Source organism: Bombus vancouverensis, chromosome 7 (genome assembly GCF_051014615.1).
Source record: "Bombus vancouverensis nearcticus chromosome 7, iyBomVanc1_principal, whole genome shotgun sequence".
Taxonomy (NCBI): domain Eukaryota; kingdom Metazoa; phylum Arthropoda; class Insecta; order Hymenoptera; family Apidae; genus Bombus; species Bombus vancouverensis.
The window spans coordinates 17365844-17386130 of record NC_134917.1 but is presented as its reverse complement, the minus strand read 5'-3'; the positions used below and the strand labels follow the sequence as shown (position 1 = coordinate 17386130).

Sequence of the window (20287 nt, the reverse complement as noted above, 5' to 3'; positions counted from 1 at the left end):
TAAACTCCATATATCTTGTGCGTATTGTACGTATTAACGTTGAGGAATTTGATATTCATGAAAATTGCATCAAGTACATGTACGTTGACATTTCTTTAACGTTGACATTTCAGACCTCCGAAACGATGTGACTCTCTTGCAGATTCGTTGACAACGTTCTTCTCTAAACGTAATGTACGATGAAATAGAATATTATCCGCGGACCGTTGTCTCGTAGAGATAGCTTTTAATAATTAAAGAATTTATTTACTTGGAATAAGCACGAAGTTGCTTGTAGAACCAATCGGATAGCAATTAAATACATTTCTATTCCCTGTTTTCCTCGGTTCACCTAGAAACTTCTAGTTCGTACGATTATCCTGTCAGCATAGAAACGCAAATTGAAGCAACCGAAGGTACTCGCAAGATGGTCGATCACGAGCAATTCGAGATATTGCGGGATGGTGTGTACGTGTTCGAGAATGCTACTGATCTGTGTGTACTCGACGGAGAAACGGGCCACGAAGGGACCAGCATGCATCGAATCCCGGTAGCATTATTTAGCCGGGAAAAGTGCTGCCGACGCCATTAATCCGATTGGACGAACCTTCACCCTTAGGCCTTAGGGATCCATTATGTATTAGGAGGATCGGCTTGCTCAGTAGCCGGTAAGATTAAAGTTGGAACGGGCAAGGAAATGCGCTGCTTCAACACCGAAAATCCCGAACATAATTTCCCCCGGTAGAGATTTTAATCCTTTAAGAAAATAAGGAATCTCGGTAGCCACGTAGCGACTTTGTGCATCCATATATTGATATAAATTATGGGCAGAAATTTTAATGGTAGAGAATCGCAATAATTAGGAGAATAAATCGCGTGAATTTTTTTCATCGAATAAAATTTCTACGTTTAGAATTATGTTATGTTATAAGGATAATAATACGTATAATTCGTCGAGAAAGGGAAGATTTCTTGAATGCGACAGATTCGACAACTACGTTTACGAAATTAACATTCTTCTTTTTTTTTTTCAATTTTCATGGACTAACTAACTTGAGAACGAAGATAACGTTAGAATGGAATACACCTCTGTGTCCAAAGTCGCACTTCTTCAGCTTCTGTTCGCTCCTTAAAAAGTTGATATTTCGTGGACACGCGAGGGTGGAAAGCTGTTTCGTGGATATTTCACGAGGCAAATGCCGTGACTTATTTCACGGCACGAAAGAAGCAAACGAACGTGAATTTCTGGTGGGCCGACATTCTTTCTTTCCTACTGCTTCTCTACGTTGAAACCTTTTCGTGGTAAAAGCAAAGGAACGCACGCCTGCTTGCGCAACCACGTCTTTTTGAGGTTTCGTCTCTATTAGCATGATTGTAACTGCCGTATCGAGTTGCCTGGTTTTCGTGCTCCGTTCTCACCCTACCGACTCTACGAAGCGATAATTTGGCAATTTATTTAAACACGTTCGTTCCAAACATAAAATGTTAGAAATATCTACCGAAATATGTGCCGGTTGATTGAAATTTTGTCTCTTTAAATTTAACATCTCCTTTCGATTCTGCCTGCAAATTGTTCTGTGTAAAAATGACGTTGACTATTTTTGGTCGCTACGTGGGAAGAATGTGGCGCGATCAAAGGTTAAACGAAGCGTGCTGGAGGAAGGAAAACTTTAAAAAATAAGAAAGCCCAAGTATGGAATAATGAAAAATAGAGTGATTCTCAAACACCGCGTTCAAACGTGCCGCACCGACAAGAACCATTAGGAAGGAAATGACCGTGAAGCTAGGCACGTTGGTCGAAGGAAACCGCGTGGTTTCTTCGCGAAAGTAATTTGTCTGCTTTTCGTTCCCTTTCCGTTTGCTCACGACGAACCTCTGTCCCTGAAAACTTTTCTATCGACGGAAATATTTATATAACCGTTAGAAATTATCACTAACATTTACACCGTGAGATTTATTTACAAAGTTACTAAATCTTCGCTATCGAATTGGAATTATTAGGAGGAGGAATTTCAATGATACACATGAGAATCATTATATCAACGCAGATATTGTAAATATCATTTATTGGACTTTTAGGCGTCATGGGGTACAACGATTACATCACGTTGCTTATTTATAACACCTAAGCAATTCGATAAAAATGAAAAGAAAGAAGAACTACGGGGAGACGTTTTCCGTTCGTTCGGGTAAAAATCGTCGAGAAATGAAGAAACTCGGGGAAGGGGGGACGGGGGGAGGGGGGAAACACTGGATTAATTTTCGTTCTCGCGTCTATAAAGTGTAATAATGCCGACTTCCGTGCGGATTAGGCGTGAACGGATGAATGAAGCTATAAACGCATCGCAGCCGGCACGCGTTGACAAAAATTAGGAACCACTTTTCTTCCGTCTTTTTCTTTTCTTCTTTTTTTTTTCTTCTTCTTCTTCTTCTTTCAGAGGAACTGGAACGATCGAAACGAGACGCTACGTTCACTTCTTATCTAGCAATCGCGGAGAGATAAAAAACGAATAATCGCGAAAGACAACGATGTTACATACGTTCGTGTTAATTTGCGTGTTTTTCATTTTTCGTTTCGTTTGCTTTTTCTTTACTACCGCAGTACAATCACCGTACAACCATCGAAAAACGTATAATCTAGGACGTTGATCCTAGGGAATAAGGAGGAGTTTCGTTTGATTTATTCATCGTTATGATTCTGTGTTTGAATTGAAATCGTCATCATCGTCGTCGTCATTATCGTCACACTTTTTTCACGGCCACTCTCGATTGAAAACTAACCATCGATCGGTACACGACATCCAGGGGGAAGGCGAACGAGAACTTATGGCTAAATAAAACTTTATAAAAATATATCAACGAATAATAAATATATCTCTAACAGCGTCACTGTATAATTCGTCATGCATAGCCCTCGGTGTACGATAGCCTATGCATTTACAATCACTATATACACGCTATTTTTTTTTTTTTATTTGTTTTAATGCTACTTACCTAAAATAATATACAACAATGTATCTTTTTCCTTAATGTTCCTATTTTCTTTTTTTTTTTTTTTACGGAATATTTCTTGTTTCGTTTCTTGCGTTTAATTCAATTCGTTACTTCGTTTTCTTATCCATACACGTAATTAATCTCATCATTTTCTTGCTTCTTCGACTCGATTTTCGCCGAGTTGTTTTCTTTGGTTCGTGTTACGCCCTAACAATTACATTTGAACGAACAGTAATCATTTTCTATACTTCGACCACGTTCAGCCGTCGACGTTCTGCGAACCCGAATGTAAAAATTGGTCTCTTGTTCAACGCGTGTACACCACTGCCTTCATTGCACTCTTTTATCGTTTGTCTTTTTCTTTCGTCCTCTCTCATTCTCGCATGCCATCCGCTTTCTTTACAAATAAACTATACAAATATTTACACGTGCCCTCCGTAACGCATAATCTCGTCGAATATTCCATTTTATTAAGCTTAATCGAGAAAATCGCCGCGGGTTACGATTCTCGTGGTCGAAATCTCGCGACAATTTAGTTTACAAAGTTTTCCCCTACGCGATAACCGTATCCTCTTTCGAATTACTTTGGCCGCGCCGTTTCTCCGTTTAAGGCCAGAGAAACACATTGGCTACGTCGCGGTCGTAGATTCGAATCGCAGACTTCGAGGTATCGAACGCACGTACGAAACTGTGGACTGTGCTTTTTAATTCCACTTCGGAATGGAAATTTTTTTCCTTCTTTCCCTTCTTTTTTTTTCTCTCTCTAATAAAGAAGAAAGGAGAAAAGAAGAAGAAAAAAAAAAGGAAAACAAATCTATAATGTACGGTCGAAGTTACGTCGATTCGATTTGTCAATCCCAACCGTCGTTTATCATCTAGAAAACCCTACGACAAGAACGTGGAGAAAAAGAAGACAAGAGAGAGAAAAAAGAGAATACGAAAAGAATAAAAAATATGGAAAAAGAAAAAGAACGAATGTAGCAACGAGATCCATGATTAAGGAACGTCGAGGCCGGATTATCGTCGTCGCCGGAAGCTCTGCATCGTTCATCGACAACGACAGCGTCGATAAAAGGCTTTCTCGTTTAAGCGTGTTCACCCTTTCGATACATAATAAACAGGGTTTTCTCGTTGCATCGTCATCGAGTCTCGCCTTGAGTCTAGAACACGCTAATACAAAACGTTGCTCCGTATTCTTATCTGAAACGATGTATCCCATTCATCTTGCTCGCTCATTCTCTCCTTTGTAATTTATATATTCTCTATTTACAATCGTCGAAGATGGCGGAAATACTGACGGAACTTTGACTTCCTTCCCCCTTATTCTTATCGTCTAATCAGGGAAGCTGATGTACAATTTTTTGTTCGAGTTCACAGGCCACTCCCTTGACTCTTCGCGAGCAAACGGTATCGACGTACTCCCAGCGATGTCTCAGCGGCGATGCTCCTGCAGAATGACCAGGGCCAGACACATCGAAAGGTAAGTGAGACTCGCTGACCGGAAGTGAGCGTGACTGTACTCGGAGGCGCGCGTCACGTTCAACAAAACGGAAGCGTCCGAGATCCCTTCCGACGAGCGAACCAGCACAAACCATTCGCCGGCGTGAGACCATTGAATCGTGTCGAAGCTCAGCACCGTTCTGTAACAGGACTCCGTGCCACCGTCCTGAAACGCAAACAACGAGAAACGTGCGTCGTTAATGAATTCGATACCGGTGTTCCTGGAGTTTGTCAAGTATTCGTGACCTGATTCGTGCGATGGTTTTAAAGGGTTCGCTAGCAACCACCGAGGGTTATAAAGGATAATTTATCTGGATGGAGTTGCGGACGATCGTTGCTACTGGCAAGTTTTCGAGAGGGGAAAGTTGATAGCGGAATGGGTCAAGGGTAGTTCGAGATTTTCCATTTTTCCCCCAATAAGAACCGCTACTGGCTTCTTTTTTATGGAGATACGTAGGCTAGGAGAGAAATTTCTTACTGCTTTTTTTGTGGAAAAATGGAATGGCAGAAGATGGAAGAGAAATTACGTTGCATTCAAATAGACTATCGTCTGTCCGATGAAACGGCGATTAAATGCAATTGTTCGCGACAATGTTTGAACGTTCGCGCATATATATACCGCACGAATATACCGTGCGTGTTATGCAAACGTTCGAATACTTTCGCGAACCATATTGCGTATGTAACAGTGACATAAAGGTAATATGTGCGATTAAGATGCAAGAATTTGCTCGTGTCAATTTAAAGAGATAGAATTTTTTCAGGATTCTCGTGCCCTTATAGTTCGATCGCGTCCTTATAGTTGGATATAATTGTTAAAGTAAAATAAAGTCAGAGCGTAACATCTCGAAGCAAAGACGAAATCGATGCAAACGCAAATTGAGATAAGAAGTTGATATTCAAACAAGAGTTTCGGAGTCGTTCGATTTCCCGACCTTTTTATCACTCGGCGTTCATTAACTTGCAATTCGATAAAGTCGATCCTACGACCGTATTTCTTATCTGCCTGCGATTCTGTTTAGCTACTTGAGATTAAACTTTCGCGCGCAACTTCCACGAAAAAGCGAAAACTTCGTACATCGTGCCACGTTCTCGCTTCAATTGCCCGTATCACTTCCGATTTCCATCGCTTTATCTTCCTTCTCTGCAACTTATATACCTCCTTAAGCTTCTTCTTTTTTTCCCCAGCACAGTTCCTCTTCTTTCATTCCTTCGGCTTTTTGTACGTCGCCGATAGAATCGATCGAATTAAATCGGCACGGTTTCGAGCGGTTGATCGATAGAGACGCGAAGAACACGGAGCTGAAAATAAAATTGAGCAACGCAAAATGTCAACCGGCGAGAAATAAAAATGACGCCTTTTATCGGATTAACTGGAACGCGTTACTGCGAGTTCCATTATCGCGTAATACAAAATGAGGCACGCGTCAAACGATTGCCCTGTTTTATTCAATCACGTTAATTACTCTGATTATTTTTGCACGCGTTCAATCAACGGAAAAACAGACGGCTGATCGAACGTATCGATGTTAAGTTGCTCGTAATCCTTTTACGGGCAAGCAAAAAGGGAACCGTATCAGAAATAAACGTACGAAACGGCATAAAAGAAACGCGTATCTTGGAAATGATATTTAAGCTCGTACAACGAAATTAAATCCACGGAATCCCACGTAGAATCGTGTGGAACACGAAAAAAGGTATAATTATATTGCACGATGTTCCCTTTATCAATTCGTGTCCTTTCCGTTTGGTAAAGTACGCGCAACGAAGAAATACGTTTCCGTAATTGAATCGGATTCCGCTTGTCTCGGGGGTAACTTCTCTCGCAATTCGAACCAGACGTCGTCGTTCGTAGTCTCGCGAATTTTTCGCGTGCAACCAGTCGCAGTTTCTTGCTCCATTTAACTTTGCGTTTCATCCTCGTCCTTTCTCAGTTTCACCAACATACCACCGATCGCCATCCCAGACTCCTCGTGCTCTTTATTCTTCAGCTTTGCTCCTCTCCGTTGCCATTCTTTGCCCTTAGCTTTTTCTTCTTTGTGTCGTTTCCCGAGATGAGTCCACGTCGACGCACGTCGATGTTTTACGCGATTTGTGTGTACCCTTTGTCGAATTTGAACGACGTACGATAAATTAAGTGCATTCGGTACATTCAGTTTCGATTTTATCGATGTCATTTTCATTTCTCGATGTGTATATGTCGAGGTTATTCGATGTGTAAACAGAGAAACTCGTGGATAAATTGTAAGGTAGAAAATATATTTAAACAGAAGCGTAATTATAAGTAAGAGTACAATTTGAGCTGGTCCAGATCCGCACGCTAGCTGTGTTACCCAACAACTGAAAACCCCGAAGCCAACGTCGCCTGTCTACCGTTTATGGTCTGTGTTCGTCGCAGTCTTTTGTCTACACGCTGTCGATGGCTAAAAAGACCAGATGTAGAGTTTTCTTAGAAGTGGGGACCACTTCAACGGTATACGTGTGTTATTTCGTCGTGATCGAAGACTTCTATCACGAATGAAATTCCATAATTTTGTTAACTTGTAGATGTTATTAATATTTTCTCATAATTCTATATTACACGGCAAAAGCACAAGAGAGCTATCGTTTGGAAATTCCGGAAAAATAGTTTTCGAGGATCAGAAATATCCGGAATACGCTCGTCAGCATCAAATCCAGCGAACAGCGCTCCATTCGGCACTTTTATTCTTCGTTGAAAACCGTATTCGCTGTAAACGATCGGAGATGCGAGAACAAGGTGGCAATACCGGGACCCTTTTATCTCGTATCGGCGTGGAAAACTTCTTTTCCCGGTGCTTGATGTACAAACAGCGTTCGACCGGAAACGGTGTCGCTTGCCTTCGTACCACGTCCTCCAGCGTTTCCCTCTCTGTCCAACTGATTCGTCGGTCGTGTGCAAAGAGTGCAAACACATGGAGGCGTCGCGACTCGTCGTTTCTGCGTCGCGTCGTGCTACGAGTTTGTTCCTTTTGTTCGTCGTGGAGGGTCGATCCACGGGAAATTTCATCGAAACTTTCGCCCAGCAACTCAAAGCGAAATTTCTGCGGCATTCGTCGAAAGCACGACTGATAGTAGTTAGTACGTGATTTATCTGTCTATCTCTCTGACCATCCTCTTCTCTATATCTCTTGTTATCCACGGCTGTAGTAGCGGGTAATTAATTCGTGGAATTGCAGCTGCCCGACCAGGGTTACGGAGGGACCACGTTGCAACGTGCAAGCGGAGAACGACGAAACTGAAAACGGGTGCACGTGTTGCGGTGAACGTAGTTATTTCGACCTAGATTCTGTTTTGAATACCTCGCACTGTGTCGATACCGGCTACCAACAATCCCAGTGTACTTGCGCCGACGAAGAATTAATAAGCTATCCCCTCTGGCGTGGTCCGCGTGCTACGTAATCACGTCGAGAAAGGAAGAAATTTCATATCGCATGCAGCAGCCTGACCGACGCGGTGTGCTCGTTCAAATAAATTGGAAAACACGTTAGCGAAATTTTTATGGCTGCTCCGTTACGCAGTTTACCTCGAATCGCTTCTTTTTATGAATCAGCTCTTCTCTATGAAATTAACGTATTACGAAACGATCTCGCAGCTTTATCGCTGGCTGTACTAAAGCGATCAAAATCGTTGTATTATGCATATAATATATCGGAAATATATCAGCGTTAAACGTTTTCCTTTGTAACAGAGAAAGAAGGATACGAGTTGTGATTTGGAAAAGCTGCTTCTTTCTTTCGAGAAAATTGTATCTTTATCGATAATGCGCGATATTTTCTAAGTAATTAACGAACGCGACAGAAACTAGAATTTAGCGTTTCGCGAGAAACATAACGATTTAAGCCTTCCTTCATATAGGATAGGAAATATGTTTCAGTTTTCAAATCGTCGTCTGTTTTCCAGGCAAACGGAGCAAAGCCATGATTAATCCCTCTTGGAGGAAACGATATTATAGTCGAACGCAGCACGGAACGACTGTTCGAGCGTAGACGAAGATCTCGTGCATGTCTCAAGAAGTGGAATAATGCAGGAACAAGCGAAACGGCAGGAGAGCTTAAACGCTTTAAAGGAAACGCTCTTCCTTCCTTCTTCCCTCCCCCGTCTCTCTCTCTCTCTCTTTCTATTTTAACGAATGATCCCTCGCGATGAAATTTCTTCCGATAAAGGAGGCGAAGAAACGAAAAGATCGACGACGAAATTAACAAAGATCTTCTTCTTTTCCTTTTCTCCACTCGTTCAACGAATTAAGAACATTGGCGCGTGGGACAAAAAGGATTAAAAGTTAGTAAAAACAAACGTAACACACGTGCATTAGTAAATCCCTTTAAAGCTATGCCAGATTCCAGATTCTTTCCTCTCCTCTCCTCTCCTCTCTTCTGCTCTTCTCTCCTCTCTTCTGCTCGCCACTTTCTGCACCAGCTACCGATCTCTCTTTCTCTGTTCTCGGTTCCATGCGCTTCACCGTATTCCTGATTCCTCGGAAAAACAGTTAATCCATCTTTTGTACGGAGTATCTAGACTCTGTCTGTCGGTGAAAAATAAAACGAAAAGAGAGAGAGAGAGAGAGAACGAAAGATCGAAAAAGGAGAAGAAAGGCGTGCAACGACGTCGCGCGGAAATGAAATAAGCGCCGGCACCACGTATGAATCCGGTATCCCGTTTCATTCTTTCGTTCTCTCATATTTTCACGGTATGCAACAAGCGTTCACTGTCTCACGGCTTCTCTCTCCTTTTATTCCCACCCTTTTGTCCCCTTTCTACCTATTTCGCCGAGAAGAAATCACGTTTCGGCCGGTTCTCGTTCGTCGTCCGCGATAAAAATATAATTCTCGCGTCCCGAGAGCTGCGAATTCCTTGTTATTCCCGTTTGTTGGTGTTATTGTTGGGAAAGCAGGAATTGTCTGGTTGCCGAGGCTCGCGGACTATCTTCAAAGTTAAATTGCACCGGATGCTCCTTCGTTGACCCGGTTGAAAAGCGAGCCTCGCTTCCTGGTGATCGTCGTTGCGAGAATTCTTGCATTCTCGAACGCGAATCGAGATATTTTCCCCTCGTGTAAAACCAGTCATTTCTGGTTCGGATGAATCCTCCCTCTTCGTTTTACTTGTTTCGAGGATCGAAACGCCGTTTCGCAGGAACAACGCGGCGAGTCAGACAACTGGAAGTTGGTTTAGCGAGCTGAGTATTTAGTTTGAAAAATCGCTATTTGCTCGTTTTCCTGCGCTGTTAGTAGATTTATTAACAAAACCACGTAGGCAACGTTCGATAACGGATTAAAGGATTTACATACTGGAATTAAAGATTCCGCGTGAGATTATGGAAAAAGTGGATGGTTGGAAATACGTAAGGGTGCGGGGTGTACGGGGAAACGAAGAATTCTGAAATGGAAAGCAAGAACGAGGAGAAGGGTTGCGAGGAATAAAATCTTTAAATAAGAACTAGAAGTCAAGCAGATGTATGAAAAAAGAAAAAAAAAAGATTTGCAAATACAAACTGGGAATTACGACAGAACTCGCGACAGAAAGGATTTATTAAGGGGTTTGCAACTATGTCGGCTTGAAAAAATCGAAAAAATCATTTTTCTAAAACTTGACACGCGTAGAATATTGTGGTGAAAGAGTATTTTGAAATTCTAAAAAATAGCGGAGTTATAACTCCGAATACGAGTGCATCCTCTTATTTTAAAGACAGATTAACTTAAAACTTTAAACGCATTTTTCACGAAACTATGTTTTTCGACATTGCGTTTAGTAGACCTCCGAAACTCTTCATCCGATTAACTTGGAATTTCTGCACATTGCACCGCGTAACATTACGCGGTACAATGTACGTTTGATATTACAATCCGTTGAATTTGCATAAACGTTCAGAGTTGATTTCTTTCAAGGAAAAATACAATTTGATCTTCAACAAGCCGGCAGTTTCTTATTTTTCGAAATTGTAGAAAAATCGTACGCTACATCCGTAGATAATCTACTTCTGTATAAGATGGCGCAACAATTTTTTCATTTTTACAATCGAGTTACGTTTGCCGTTGGCCGCAAGCAAACAACGTTCCGCTGGATATGAAGTCACATAACGTTGTACCACGCCGTCATTTTATAATTTTACGTAATAAAAAAAATACGAACGCAGAGCTAACACGCTGCTTAAAGTTTGCTATAAAAATCTTGATTCTTTATCGAATACTTGTAGGCGAAAAAAAACTATTAGATTTACCTTATTCTTTTTTTAGATCTCCGGGGTTGCATACTCCCTTCCAGCGAATTAATAAAAACGCGCGTGAAATTGATTTACGAAACAAATAATCTACGAACAGAAGCAGTAACGAGAAATACTAATAATTTCCATCTTCAATTTTCCACGTACAAAAAGACTGAACAAAAATTAACTGAATCCACAACGAACAAAAATTAAGAAACATATTCGAATGCGGAGGAAATGATCCACCATGCGTCAACGATATTATCATCTTCGATGTACTTTTCCATGTAGAACCAAATCGAGTGAAAAATTGCGTGAATCCGTGATCGAGAAACGTACCTCTATAGCGAGCGCTTGAACACCATCCCTGGCCTCTGTACCAGGTACGTAAACGCTTTCCTCGGACATCCAAAGCACCTTGGTGTATCTCGGCTCTGCGCAAAATTCGACGACGATGTTGAGCGATTCGCCCTCTTTGGCCGTGACTGTTTGACTAGGTGGATGAACCATGGGTCGACCTGCAACAAAAATTCGCAAACAATTCCGTTATCCGTGAGGTCATGGCAGCGTATACGCGTTTCTTTCGTCGGTCGTAAATCCACCCTTCGGTTCCGCCAGCGTAACCTAACCCCTCTTATCTTCTCTCTCTTTCTTGCTTTCATTCTCTATGGAGCTTGCACAGAGCTTTATGTCTTGTTAACTGCGAAAATATCTCAGCATGTAGCTAAACGACGTAATCTTCCGTAATTCCTGTTAAATTATGTTGTCGTCGCCGCGTGTTCGGCGCGCCACCGTCATGTTTCTATCTTAAGTGGAACTTCATTAAGGTGATCGAACGAAACGGTGGGCACGCTGAAACATCGTAGCTTAGGATAACGGAGTTAGGCGAACGTAGTAACATAGCGAATTATTAGTGGAAAATGAAAATATCGATATGGCTGTTGGAAATCCTTTTTAACGCGTATTTATTCCGCGAAGGTATTTCCAGCTTCCCCTATAACACGTTCGGTCGGCGAATTGTCAGACAATCGATATTTTACGTTTACGCGGCTGGTTATTAAAACAAGTGTTGGAACGCTGTGCATGAAGTCTGGCCACGCACAATATCGCGCGTAGTCGAATTTGCTTCTCGCCGGTTAATTTATTCCGCTTGGCAATCATGTCACAATGGCTGTTACAAACAATGAAAAGGTTGATATGTTTATCAAGTTTATACGCCGCTTTAATCACTGACTGTTGCAGTAATTTATCGCGGCAAGTATTCTCGTCCAGTGTAATCGATATCAAACGCACACATCCACCGTCTCTTCTATAAGATACCATTCGTGACTAACCGACTACAAATTTTACAAATTTCCAAGCCTTTAACATTTTATTTCATTTTAATGTAATTCTGGTTTAATTTAAAAAACGCACCTTCTCGTTTCGCCAATGGCTTTCCGAATTATGTCAGGCGTCCGTTAAACGACGTATGTGACCAGACGAAATAAACCATCTTTTACATTTCCATACCTCCATTCTTTATCCATTTGATGAGACATCGGTGTCAGTTGCGCACGAAATTCGCTAAACGACCAACGGCGTCCACCGCGCCTTTATATTCTCCTATTATTATTTATGGCCGTTTTTCCATGTTTACGAGCCGGATCGGATCGAAACATCGGCTTTTCCGCGTCGATTCGCGGTAACGCCCGCGACGCTTTTGATTTACTCGTTTCCACGAGTTTCACCGGTCCCTGCGCAAACACGGCCTCCAGCCATCGAAACTAGACATTTACAGCGCGACAATGCGGCCGCAACCTATAGCGACTCCGTTGCACCAAGAGAAAGATAGACGCAAAGCGAGCAGATAGAGAGAATCGTAGCCGTGACTTCTCGATTTCAAAGCCTTAAGGCGATCGTGATTTCCGGGACAGTTTCGCTATCTAGCCTCGTCAAAGTATCCCGATCCCTAGAGGCACCTGCTGGAAACGTGGCCCAACGTTTGCAGAAAGGAAATACATTTGGAAATCATGAATCAATATGACCACGTTTCGGGTACCGGCATTCAGCGCCAATCGTTGTTTCGTGTTTCAATTTGTTGTCCGATACACTTACACGTATCTTCGCTTCGCGACTAAAATAAAAGTTTGTGCGAGAATCGAGTGATTTTCGAGACAGCGTTACGATACGGAAAACGCGATACACGTAAGTAGTTGTTCCGTTTAGGAATCGCGAGAAGAAAGACGAACGAAGACTATGAGATCCCTACAGCAGAGTTTTCAGCAATATTGTTCTATCGCCGTTTGTGCTTGCGACAGGTACGCGGAAAATGTTACGTCGGTGTAAAAAGCGCAGGGTATCGAACGTAAGAAAAAGGCGAGAGGGAATAACCTGGATTTTAAGCCCGGTAGATCTCCGTTTTAGAAGCCATCGCACCGAATGACAAAAACAATTCATACAACCGAAGTTCACGTAATAATAGAAATGCATCGACTCTCTCGTTATCCATGATTTTTCGTTCGAATAATAGGACTTGCTATTTCAGATAACGGGATTCAATCTACAGGAGTTCGTTTAATCGAGCTCCGATTAGAATTTCGTTCCAGTAAACCGAACGCTCGAGTCGTCCAGATATTCGAATTACATACTATACGAACCTTTAAATATTCCCTAACGTTCCTTCTCGCGATTATCATAAGGTTCACCTTTCGAAAAATCTTCTTCCAGAGAATAGAAACCCTATTCGGTTACAATTTCCACGCGTTCACTAGCTTGTTAGCAACTGCGGGTCCTCCACAGAGATCCAACGACCGAATCCAATAATCTCTAAAGGAGCAAACTTTTCGCTTTTACTCGAACGCCCTCCATTCACGGTGTCTTATCGAAACGATCGACGTAGGAGAGACACTAGCCACGGCCAGCGGCTGTGCTCGATGTCGTGGCAGCAGCTTTGTTGCTGCACTTTGGCTAATTGAAGCGTGGATGCCGGCCGGTTGGCCAAGACGAGCTCGTCTCTTTCGCTCTTTCGCCACCAATCCCCTCTTCTCACTCGTCCCCTTTCTGCTCCCCGCCGCTCCTTTTAGCCGTTCTCATCTGCATGGATTTCCTGCTTCGTAAAGCAAGCTTTCTGACCCTGGTTGGCCTATCTGCAACGGTGAATAGAAGCGGAACAGTACACTCGGCCGTGGCTGCTCATGAATATTCCTACGACTGAAATTACTGGAATACCTTGGCTGCGCCTCTTGTTTCTGCGGGGAGGGTGAAAGCAGTCGGCCGTCTGTCCGACTGACTGTCTGTCTGTCTGTCTGTCTGTCTTCTCTCCCTGTCTCACCTGCGTACCGTTTCAATACCTGCGTTCCACGTTCGATACGCTGCAAACTTTTCGATACGTCCGCGAGTCGGGATTCGACGTGTCTTTCTACTTCTCGGTTCTTTTTCTTCGTTTCCTTCGATATGGATTGATCGATATACGGGAGTCGTTGAAGTTTGAGAGCAGTTGTTGTAATTGATAGTGCGTTTCGGATGGTCTTCGAACAATTGCTTTCGGTCATATGTTGATCGGATATTGAAAAGTTTGTTCTCGTTGACCCGTCAGAGTTGCCGCGGTTTCAGATTTCAGGTGGAAAGTTCGTTTAAACACGCGCCACAACGGAACTTTAACGCTGTGTGATGGGCAATGAGTTTCGGGCGTTAGAAGTACGCGGGAGGATACAGCAGAGACGAAATTAGAGCGCGAAAGAAGAGCGTTCGATCGGTTGAAGTTTTTCGACGTCCTGGGAATGCTTGTGTTTTATATTGCAGTTGAGTCGCTTTGCGCGTCGTTGGGTTGTTAAATCGCCAACGTGGCACGTAAAAAGCCGGAAAATGTAATAAATAGATTGCAGATATTTACGAATTTATGGGAGATTTAAATACGCAGGAATGTACCGAACGTATGTAATATGCAGAAATATGAAATACCCAAAGTGGAGTACTCGTTATAATATTTAAAAGGTGAAACAAATCCCCGTTTTAGTTCTGTCGACAAACATATAAATTTGCATAAACATCGCAGAGTGCAATAATAAATAAATTGAATTATTATTCGCAAACGTATACCGTACTTATTCGATAACAGTTTAACCAAATGGTTTTGAATGGTAAAATCATGCCATTTTTTTCACCTTTATTCTCCTGTGCCGATTCCATTCGTTGTGCCACGGTGCAACGGTTTATTCGTTTGTTAGCTACCACTCGGCTCCATTTGCCGCGAGCGCGTGTTCAATTATACAAATGAAATAACCGGCCGATAGTTTCTGAACTTCAGCTTGACGGAACAAAGCTGGCTTAATTCCGCCATTAATTCTAATTGAAATGATTAATGAAATCAACGACGGTGAGTCGAAAACGCGGCGCGGCATCCGAATGGGATCAGAGCTAATTTCAGGACGATGCTCCAAAGCCCACAAAACGCGGTTTGCGTCGCCAGCTCGAACGTGTTCCGCGAAAATGTAAATGCATTCGCGAAACTGCCATGTAAAATTCCCGTACGGTTCTCCACCCCTTTCGCCTCCAACTTCGCCCTCGCGTTAGCGTTAATCTTCAAATTCGAAATACTCTTCGTTCTACTTCTTTCTCCCTTCTCTCTTCTATTTTTCCCCCTGCGTTGAAAAATTCTTGGATAGTCGCGAACTCGAAGGACGAGTACGTGGTAGAGAGAGAAAAAAAAAAGAAGAAGCTGAAAGAAACCTGCCGGTCGTTTCGGTGAATTTTTTATACGGGCCGCGTCGGCCCGCCAGCGCACGTGACACACATGCGACTCTATGCATTATGCAGAACGTTATTAAGAATGTGAAGAAACTGCAGATCCTTCGTGTTCTAATTATAATTTAAGCTTCTTCCGGCCATGAATAACTCAGCTGCGAGGAATAAATTGAAAGGGAGATGCGGAAGCTCTTTAACTTAAGGATCCTGAATTAAAAACCACGCCGTTGGACACTTTTCCGTGCGTTTCGTGGAACTTCATCGTGGACGGTGTCGTTAAATATTTAACAGCTACCGCGTCAAACGATATCTTCGATTTTATCGATGTTTTATCGGTATCCGCGGATCTATTTTGATGGAAAGTTAATTACCGTACCAACGAGAGCCATCGTGCCATTAAAAGGAACGTATTGCAGCAACATGAGGTTAGAATAGATAGAATTCCATTTCCTAAATTATTTAAAAATTACATTCAAGCTAACAATTAATCGAACTCTAGCGTGATTCTTATTCGGTAGGATTCAATTTGTTCGAACTTCTCGAATTCTCATTCTCAATTCTTTCACGACGTCTGTACGACTCGCGTTTCTCAAATTTTCAATCGCTCGCAATGTTATTCGCCGTAATACTTTGTTCACTCGCCGACGAGTTTGTCGTCTATTTTCTCAAAGGTACTCGATCATTTTTTACAGCAGTCCCTTTTTCTTACTTCTCGCCATAACGAGAATGAAACGACCATCGAGTTGAACGACCTTAGACGCCATGAAATCCTTCGGTTCGTACGGGTCGCTAGACAATGTGTCGTGTAAAAAGCAACACGAAGCTCGTTGCAAAGAGCGGGCCAACGCGAACGTTATTTCAACGAGTGATGCGCGCTCGATTATCCGTGGCTAGTGTCAAACGCTTACATAAAACGAAGCGTTGTTACACGCGGGAACAGAAAGGACGAAAAAACGCGTGTTCTCTGACGAGTTGGGTGACGCGCATTTTCGGTTGGCAAAAGTCGTCGCTTTCTCGTCGAGCACAGAGGTTAATTATCGATCGTTTAACGGTATAAAAGTGAAAAAAAGCAACGAGCGGAGCAGGAGAATGGAAAACCGGAGGGAAGGTATCGTCTCGTTCGCTGGAGCAAAAACGAATAGAAATCCTCGGCCGGTCGAATTCTGCGTCCGGGACGACTTCCGGGAGGAGTCGCGTTCCCGAAAAGTACCTCTTAGCATGTTAAATGAGCCGTGGGCAATGGCTACGACGGCCACGGTGATTCATTTCTGGTGGCATCGCGGAAAAAGTTTCGACAAGAACGACCACCGTTACGGCAACGAATCCCTTCGAGTCGACGACTCGCGTGCTGTATACTTTGCTCCATCGAAACTTCGATCTATCTTAGCAAACTTCCCACCCTTTCTTTTCGCAATTCCGACGCGACATTTAAGTGTTACGTATTCCAGCGAAGCTAACGATCGTCCGTCTTTCTTGCCTTTTCTTTTCTCTTTTATTAATCTGTATATTTATCGACGAAATAAATTCGAACGGAATAACGTTACGTTAATGAAAATCATAGCGGTGCAAGCGAAGATTTCGAGTATTTGAGCATTTCAATTTTGACATTATCGAGATATGTGTAATTTTGTGTGTTAGACTAGATTGGCCGCGTAGTAGTGACACACGTATGTGAATATAAGTGTGTGGAAGTATGTGCGTGTACAGCGTCTCGAAAAACAGAGAACCTGACTGTTCCGTTGGCAGTGTGGTATGGAAGATGGTGAGACAAAGAAAGTGCCGAGACGCGTGCAAATGTATATCGACGAAGATCCTGGAAATCGTTTACGTTAGAATTTAATCTTAAAGTTAAGATAAATAATCTGTGGAAGACACGATGTTTATGTTGAAATAATATCAGGTGATATTTATTAAACAGAATTACAGAACCAAATGTATTTAAAATATAAGCGAGCGATATGGTATAATTAACAAAGTGTGCAGGTAAAGAATTTATGGATTGTTGACAGTTGGCCAGTTACTCTCAGACTGACTGTACGTAGTGACCCATGGTCCCTTAAAAGATTTTCAACCCCACTCTCTATACAGTAGTGAGTATGCCCTGTGTAGGTGTCCTGTTCAAATGCCTGTGTAGGTGTCTGTATAAGATTATCCGTGTCTACGTGTGTAATATCGTTGTATTCCAACAGTTTATTAAATAAATCTAAAACTATTTTAATACGAATTCCAGGTGTAACCTTGGTGTTCCTTTGCTATTATTTCGGCAATTAAGGTGCACAATTTTCAACAGACACGTTTCCTAATTAATTCAATTACGATTTTATTTTTTGTTACGATACGTCTCCATGTGTTGGAAAAATACAGTCTATTTTTTATAGCAATAAACGTAGAACAGGATTTTACGAACATTAGCAACGAACTGGCTTTCGCTGTTATGATTTTCAACCCTGTAATTGTAAGAGTGAGTTACGATTGAGCGCAGGAAAATTAGGTCGCACAGCGTACTTATGAGAGTTTATATGCTACAGTGTTAAATAACGTGGATGACATAAAAAGGTGTAATGAATCGCAAAATTTATTGGCTACGTTGCAGAAATGATTAACAGAGTTAGAGAAACCATAATCCGTTTACAGAGATACAGGTAACAGGATTAAAACGAACATATTTATTTTTGTTTGCGGAATTATGCGAGTTACAATTGTATATCGTACGGTGATATGATTAAACCGTTTCATTGGTGTAGCTGCACGGGTATAACGGATTTCATATACAGCTAGTAAATCCGAGTCTTTTGAAATTGTAAATATTTGGTACAAAATAATTTGATTGAACGTTACGATACTGATAAATTGAAAGATTCAATGCAAAATGTTAAATAAATATAAGTAAATAAATTCTTCAATGTGTCGCTATCCTAAGAGTTTACTTTATCAAATTTCCTGTCATACGTGGTTGCAGCCTTAAAGGCCAAATCATTTTTTTAACCAGACACATGACAATTTATTTTTTGATCTAATTTGAGAACGATGTCTCTTACCGAAACGCGTTAGTCGACCGGATCGATCGAAAAATCGCGCGTTATTAATTACTCGTTATAAATTTGTGCAACTATTTCCTCTCGTCGCAAAGGGGTATGGTATCGCGATAAAATCTCTGTCCCCATTTCATATCATTACAGGTAATTTTGCAAATTGTAGCGCATTTTTCCACCAGTGGATTCGTCGTTAAATATCCTCAGATTAATTGGCCGTACACGTGCGCAATAATGTAATTTTTAAATTAGAAGCCAGCCCGACCTGCAGCATTACCGCTAATTAAACAGTGTTTGCTGGATCTGTAGGTATACCTCTCTCATTAGCGACGTGTATTACAAGATACGAAAAGATTTTATCCTAACAGTTGCGTTTAACCGAAAATATTTCTGTCCACCGATCGTCTGACTATGCGTCGACCGTTTCTACTCGCTCACTTGGTTACTTGACAAGAAAAGGAGGAAGTTTACACTCGTCGCTTGGAATGCCAATCTTTCGAATATAATTCGTCTTTATTTAAGGGTTCTCCGTTGTTTACGCGCTGTTTCGTGTTCGTTAAAAGTAAATTATATCATCCAATAGAAATTGATTTGTCTTTGAATTTGTTTGAGAATTTTTAAGTTGAGCGGATGTCCGAGCATTCCTTTCACACGATACACTGATACTACGCACGAAGTAAGTACTTAGAACTGAAAAGGTTAATACGTATACAATCGTTCATAAAATATTTGAACGTACTTCGCTCGATTCCCATTTTATTGAAATACAGGAAACCTGTTTTCTTCTTATAAAAGCTTTAGATGTAAATATTTCAGGAAATTTCAATGATACTTTGTTTTTAAACAACTCTTAAAAGGGTTGAAAGCATTTTTCACAACCTATCGATACTATTTGATCGTAGAACGTTGCAGTCTGTGTGTCTACCCTGGAGAGTAAGGCTTGAGCAACGCTGGTTTGAGTGGACAGCGTCTGACGCGGCACTGTCCTGCTCCACTTTCGAAAGCGCTATTCGATTCAAAAGCAATCTATGCGTGAAATTGCCAACGAGAGGGCGAACGGGCGGACACACGGCCGAGCGGACAGACGATGAAACGAATTACTTGTACGCCGGTCTAGGCAGCCTGCGTAACAGCTTGCTAATTAATCGATTAATTTCCAATCTCGGGATCAAGAGCGTAAGTGCACTATCCTGCTCGCTTCTCACTTACTTTGCGTCATAATAGGCACGCGTCTTTGATCGCTGTAATTTCATAACATTTAAACGTTTACCCTAAATTTTCGATCGGGGAATTTCTAATAGATCTACGTTCTTGTTCATTTTATGCTACTTGTGAAAATTTAAGTAAACTTTCACAGTGATTGGAAAATTATTCGATCCTCTGGAAATCGATATCTATACAAATGATTTTATAACGGAAATTCAAAATTTGAGAAGATTCCTTTGAATTTCCTATCTAATTCAAGCGAAACTTTTTTTAGTAGAATTTAGAATAGAAAACTGCGAAACATAATTATTATATTGTATTATCTTTTACGAGAAAGCGACAACTCAATTACAGAATGATTTTTTTTTAATTTTTATTTAAAACACTAAGGTCTCACCCTTGATTTTCCGATCGTCTGCTGTTTATTCTCAACTCTGAAATTCACTCGATTGCTCATTATCAACCGCTTGTGAACGATTCTTCCGCAACTATTCTCGCATTCGCACGTTGCTTCTTTGCGTGTCTCTTGTTCGATTCGGCTAAAGACGTTCTGCAGACGCTGCTAGAAATTCAGGCACGTTCACGTTCCTCTTTCCTGCTCTAATATCAAACATACGTTCCACTTTTAACG

At 41.7% G+C, this 20287-nt stretch overlaps 1 protein-coding gene across 2 annotated transcripts in view; it reads right to left on the bottom strand.

Moving 5' to 3' along the window:
- Positions 1 to 2028: 2028 nt before the first annotated feature.
- The window catches only part of tei (irregular chiasm C-roughest protein teiresias), a 321318-nt gene continuing 303059 nt past the window's right edge, over positions 2029 to 20287 (bottom strand). For both annotated transcript variants that reach the window (XM_076620193.1, XM_033335069.2), the window contains exons 10-11: positions 11033 to 11211; positions 2029 to 4639 (exon numbers count right to left, since the gene is read on the bottom strand). In XM_076620193.1, coding sequence (XP_076476308.1) covers positions 4406 to 4639; positions 11033 to 11211 — 413 coding nt within the window. In that variant the 3' untranslated portion in view covers positions 2029 to 4405. The remainder of the gene's footprint in view (positions 4640 to 11032; positions 11212 to 20287) is intronic.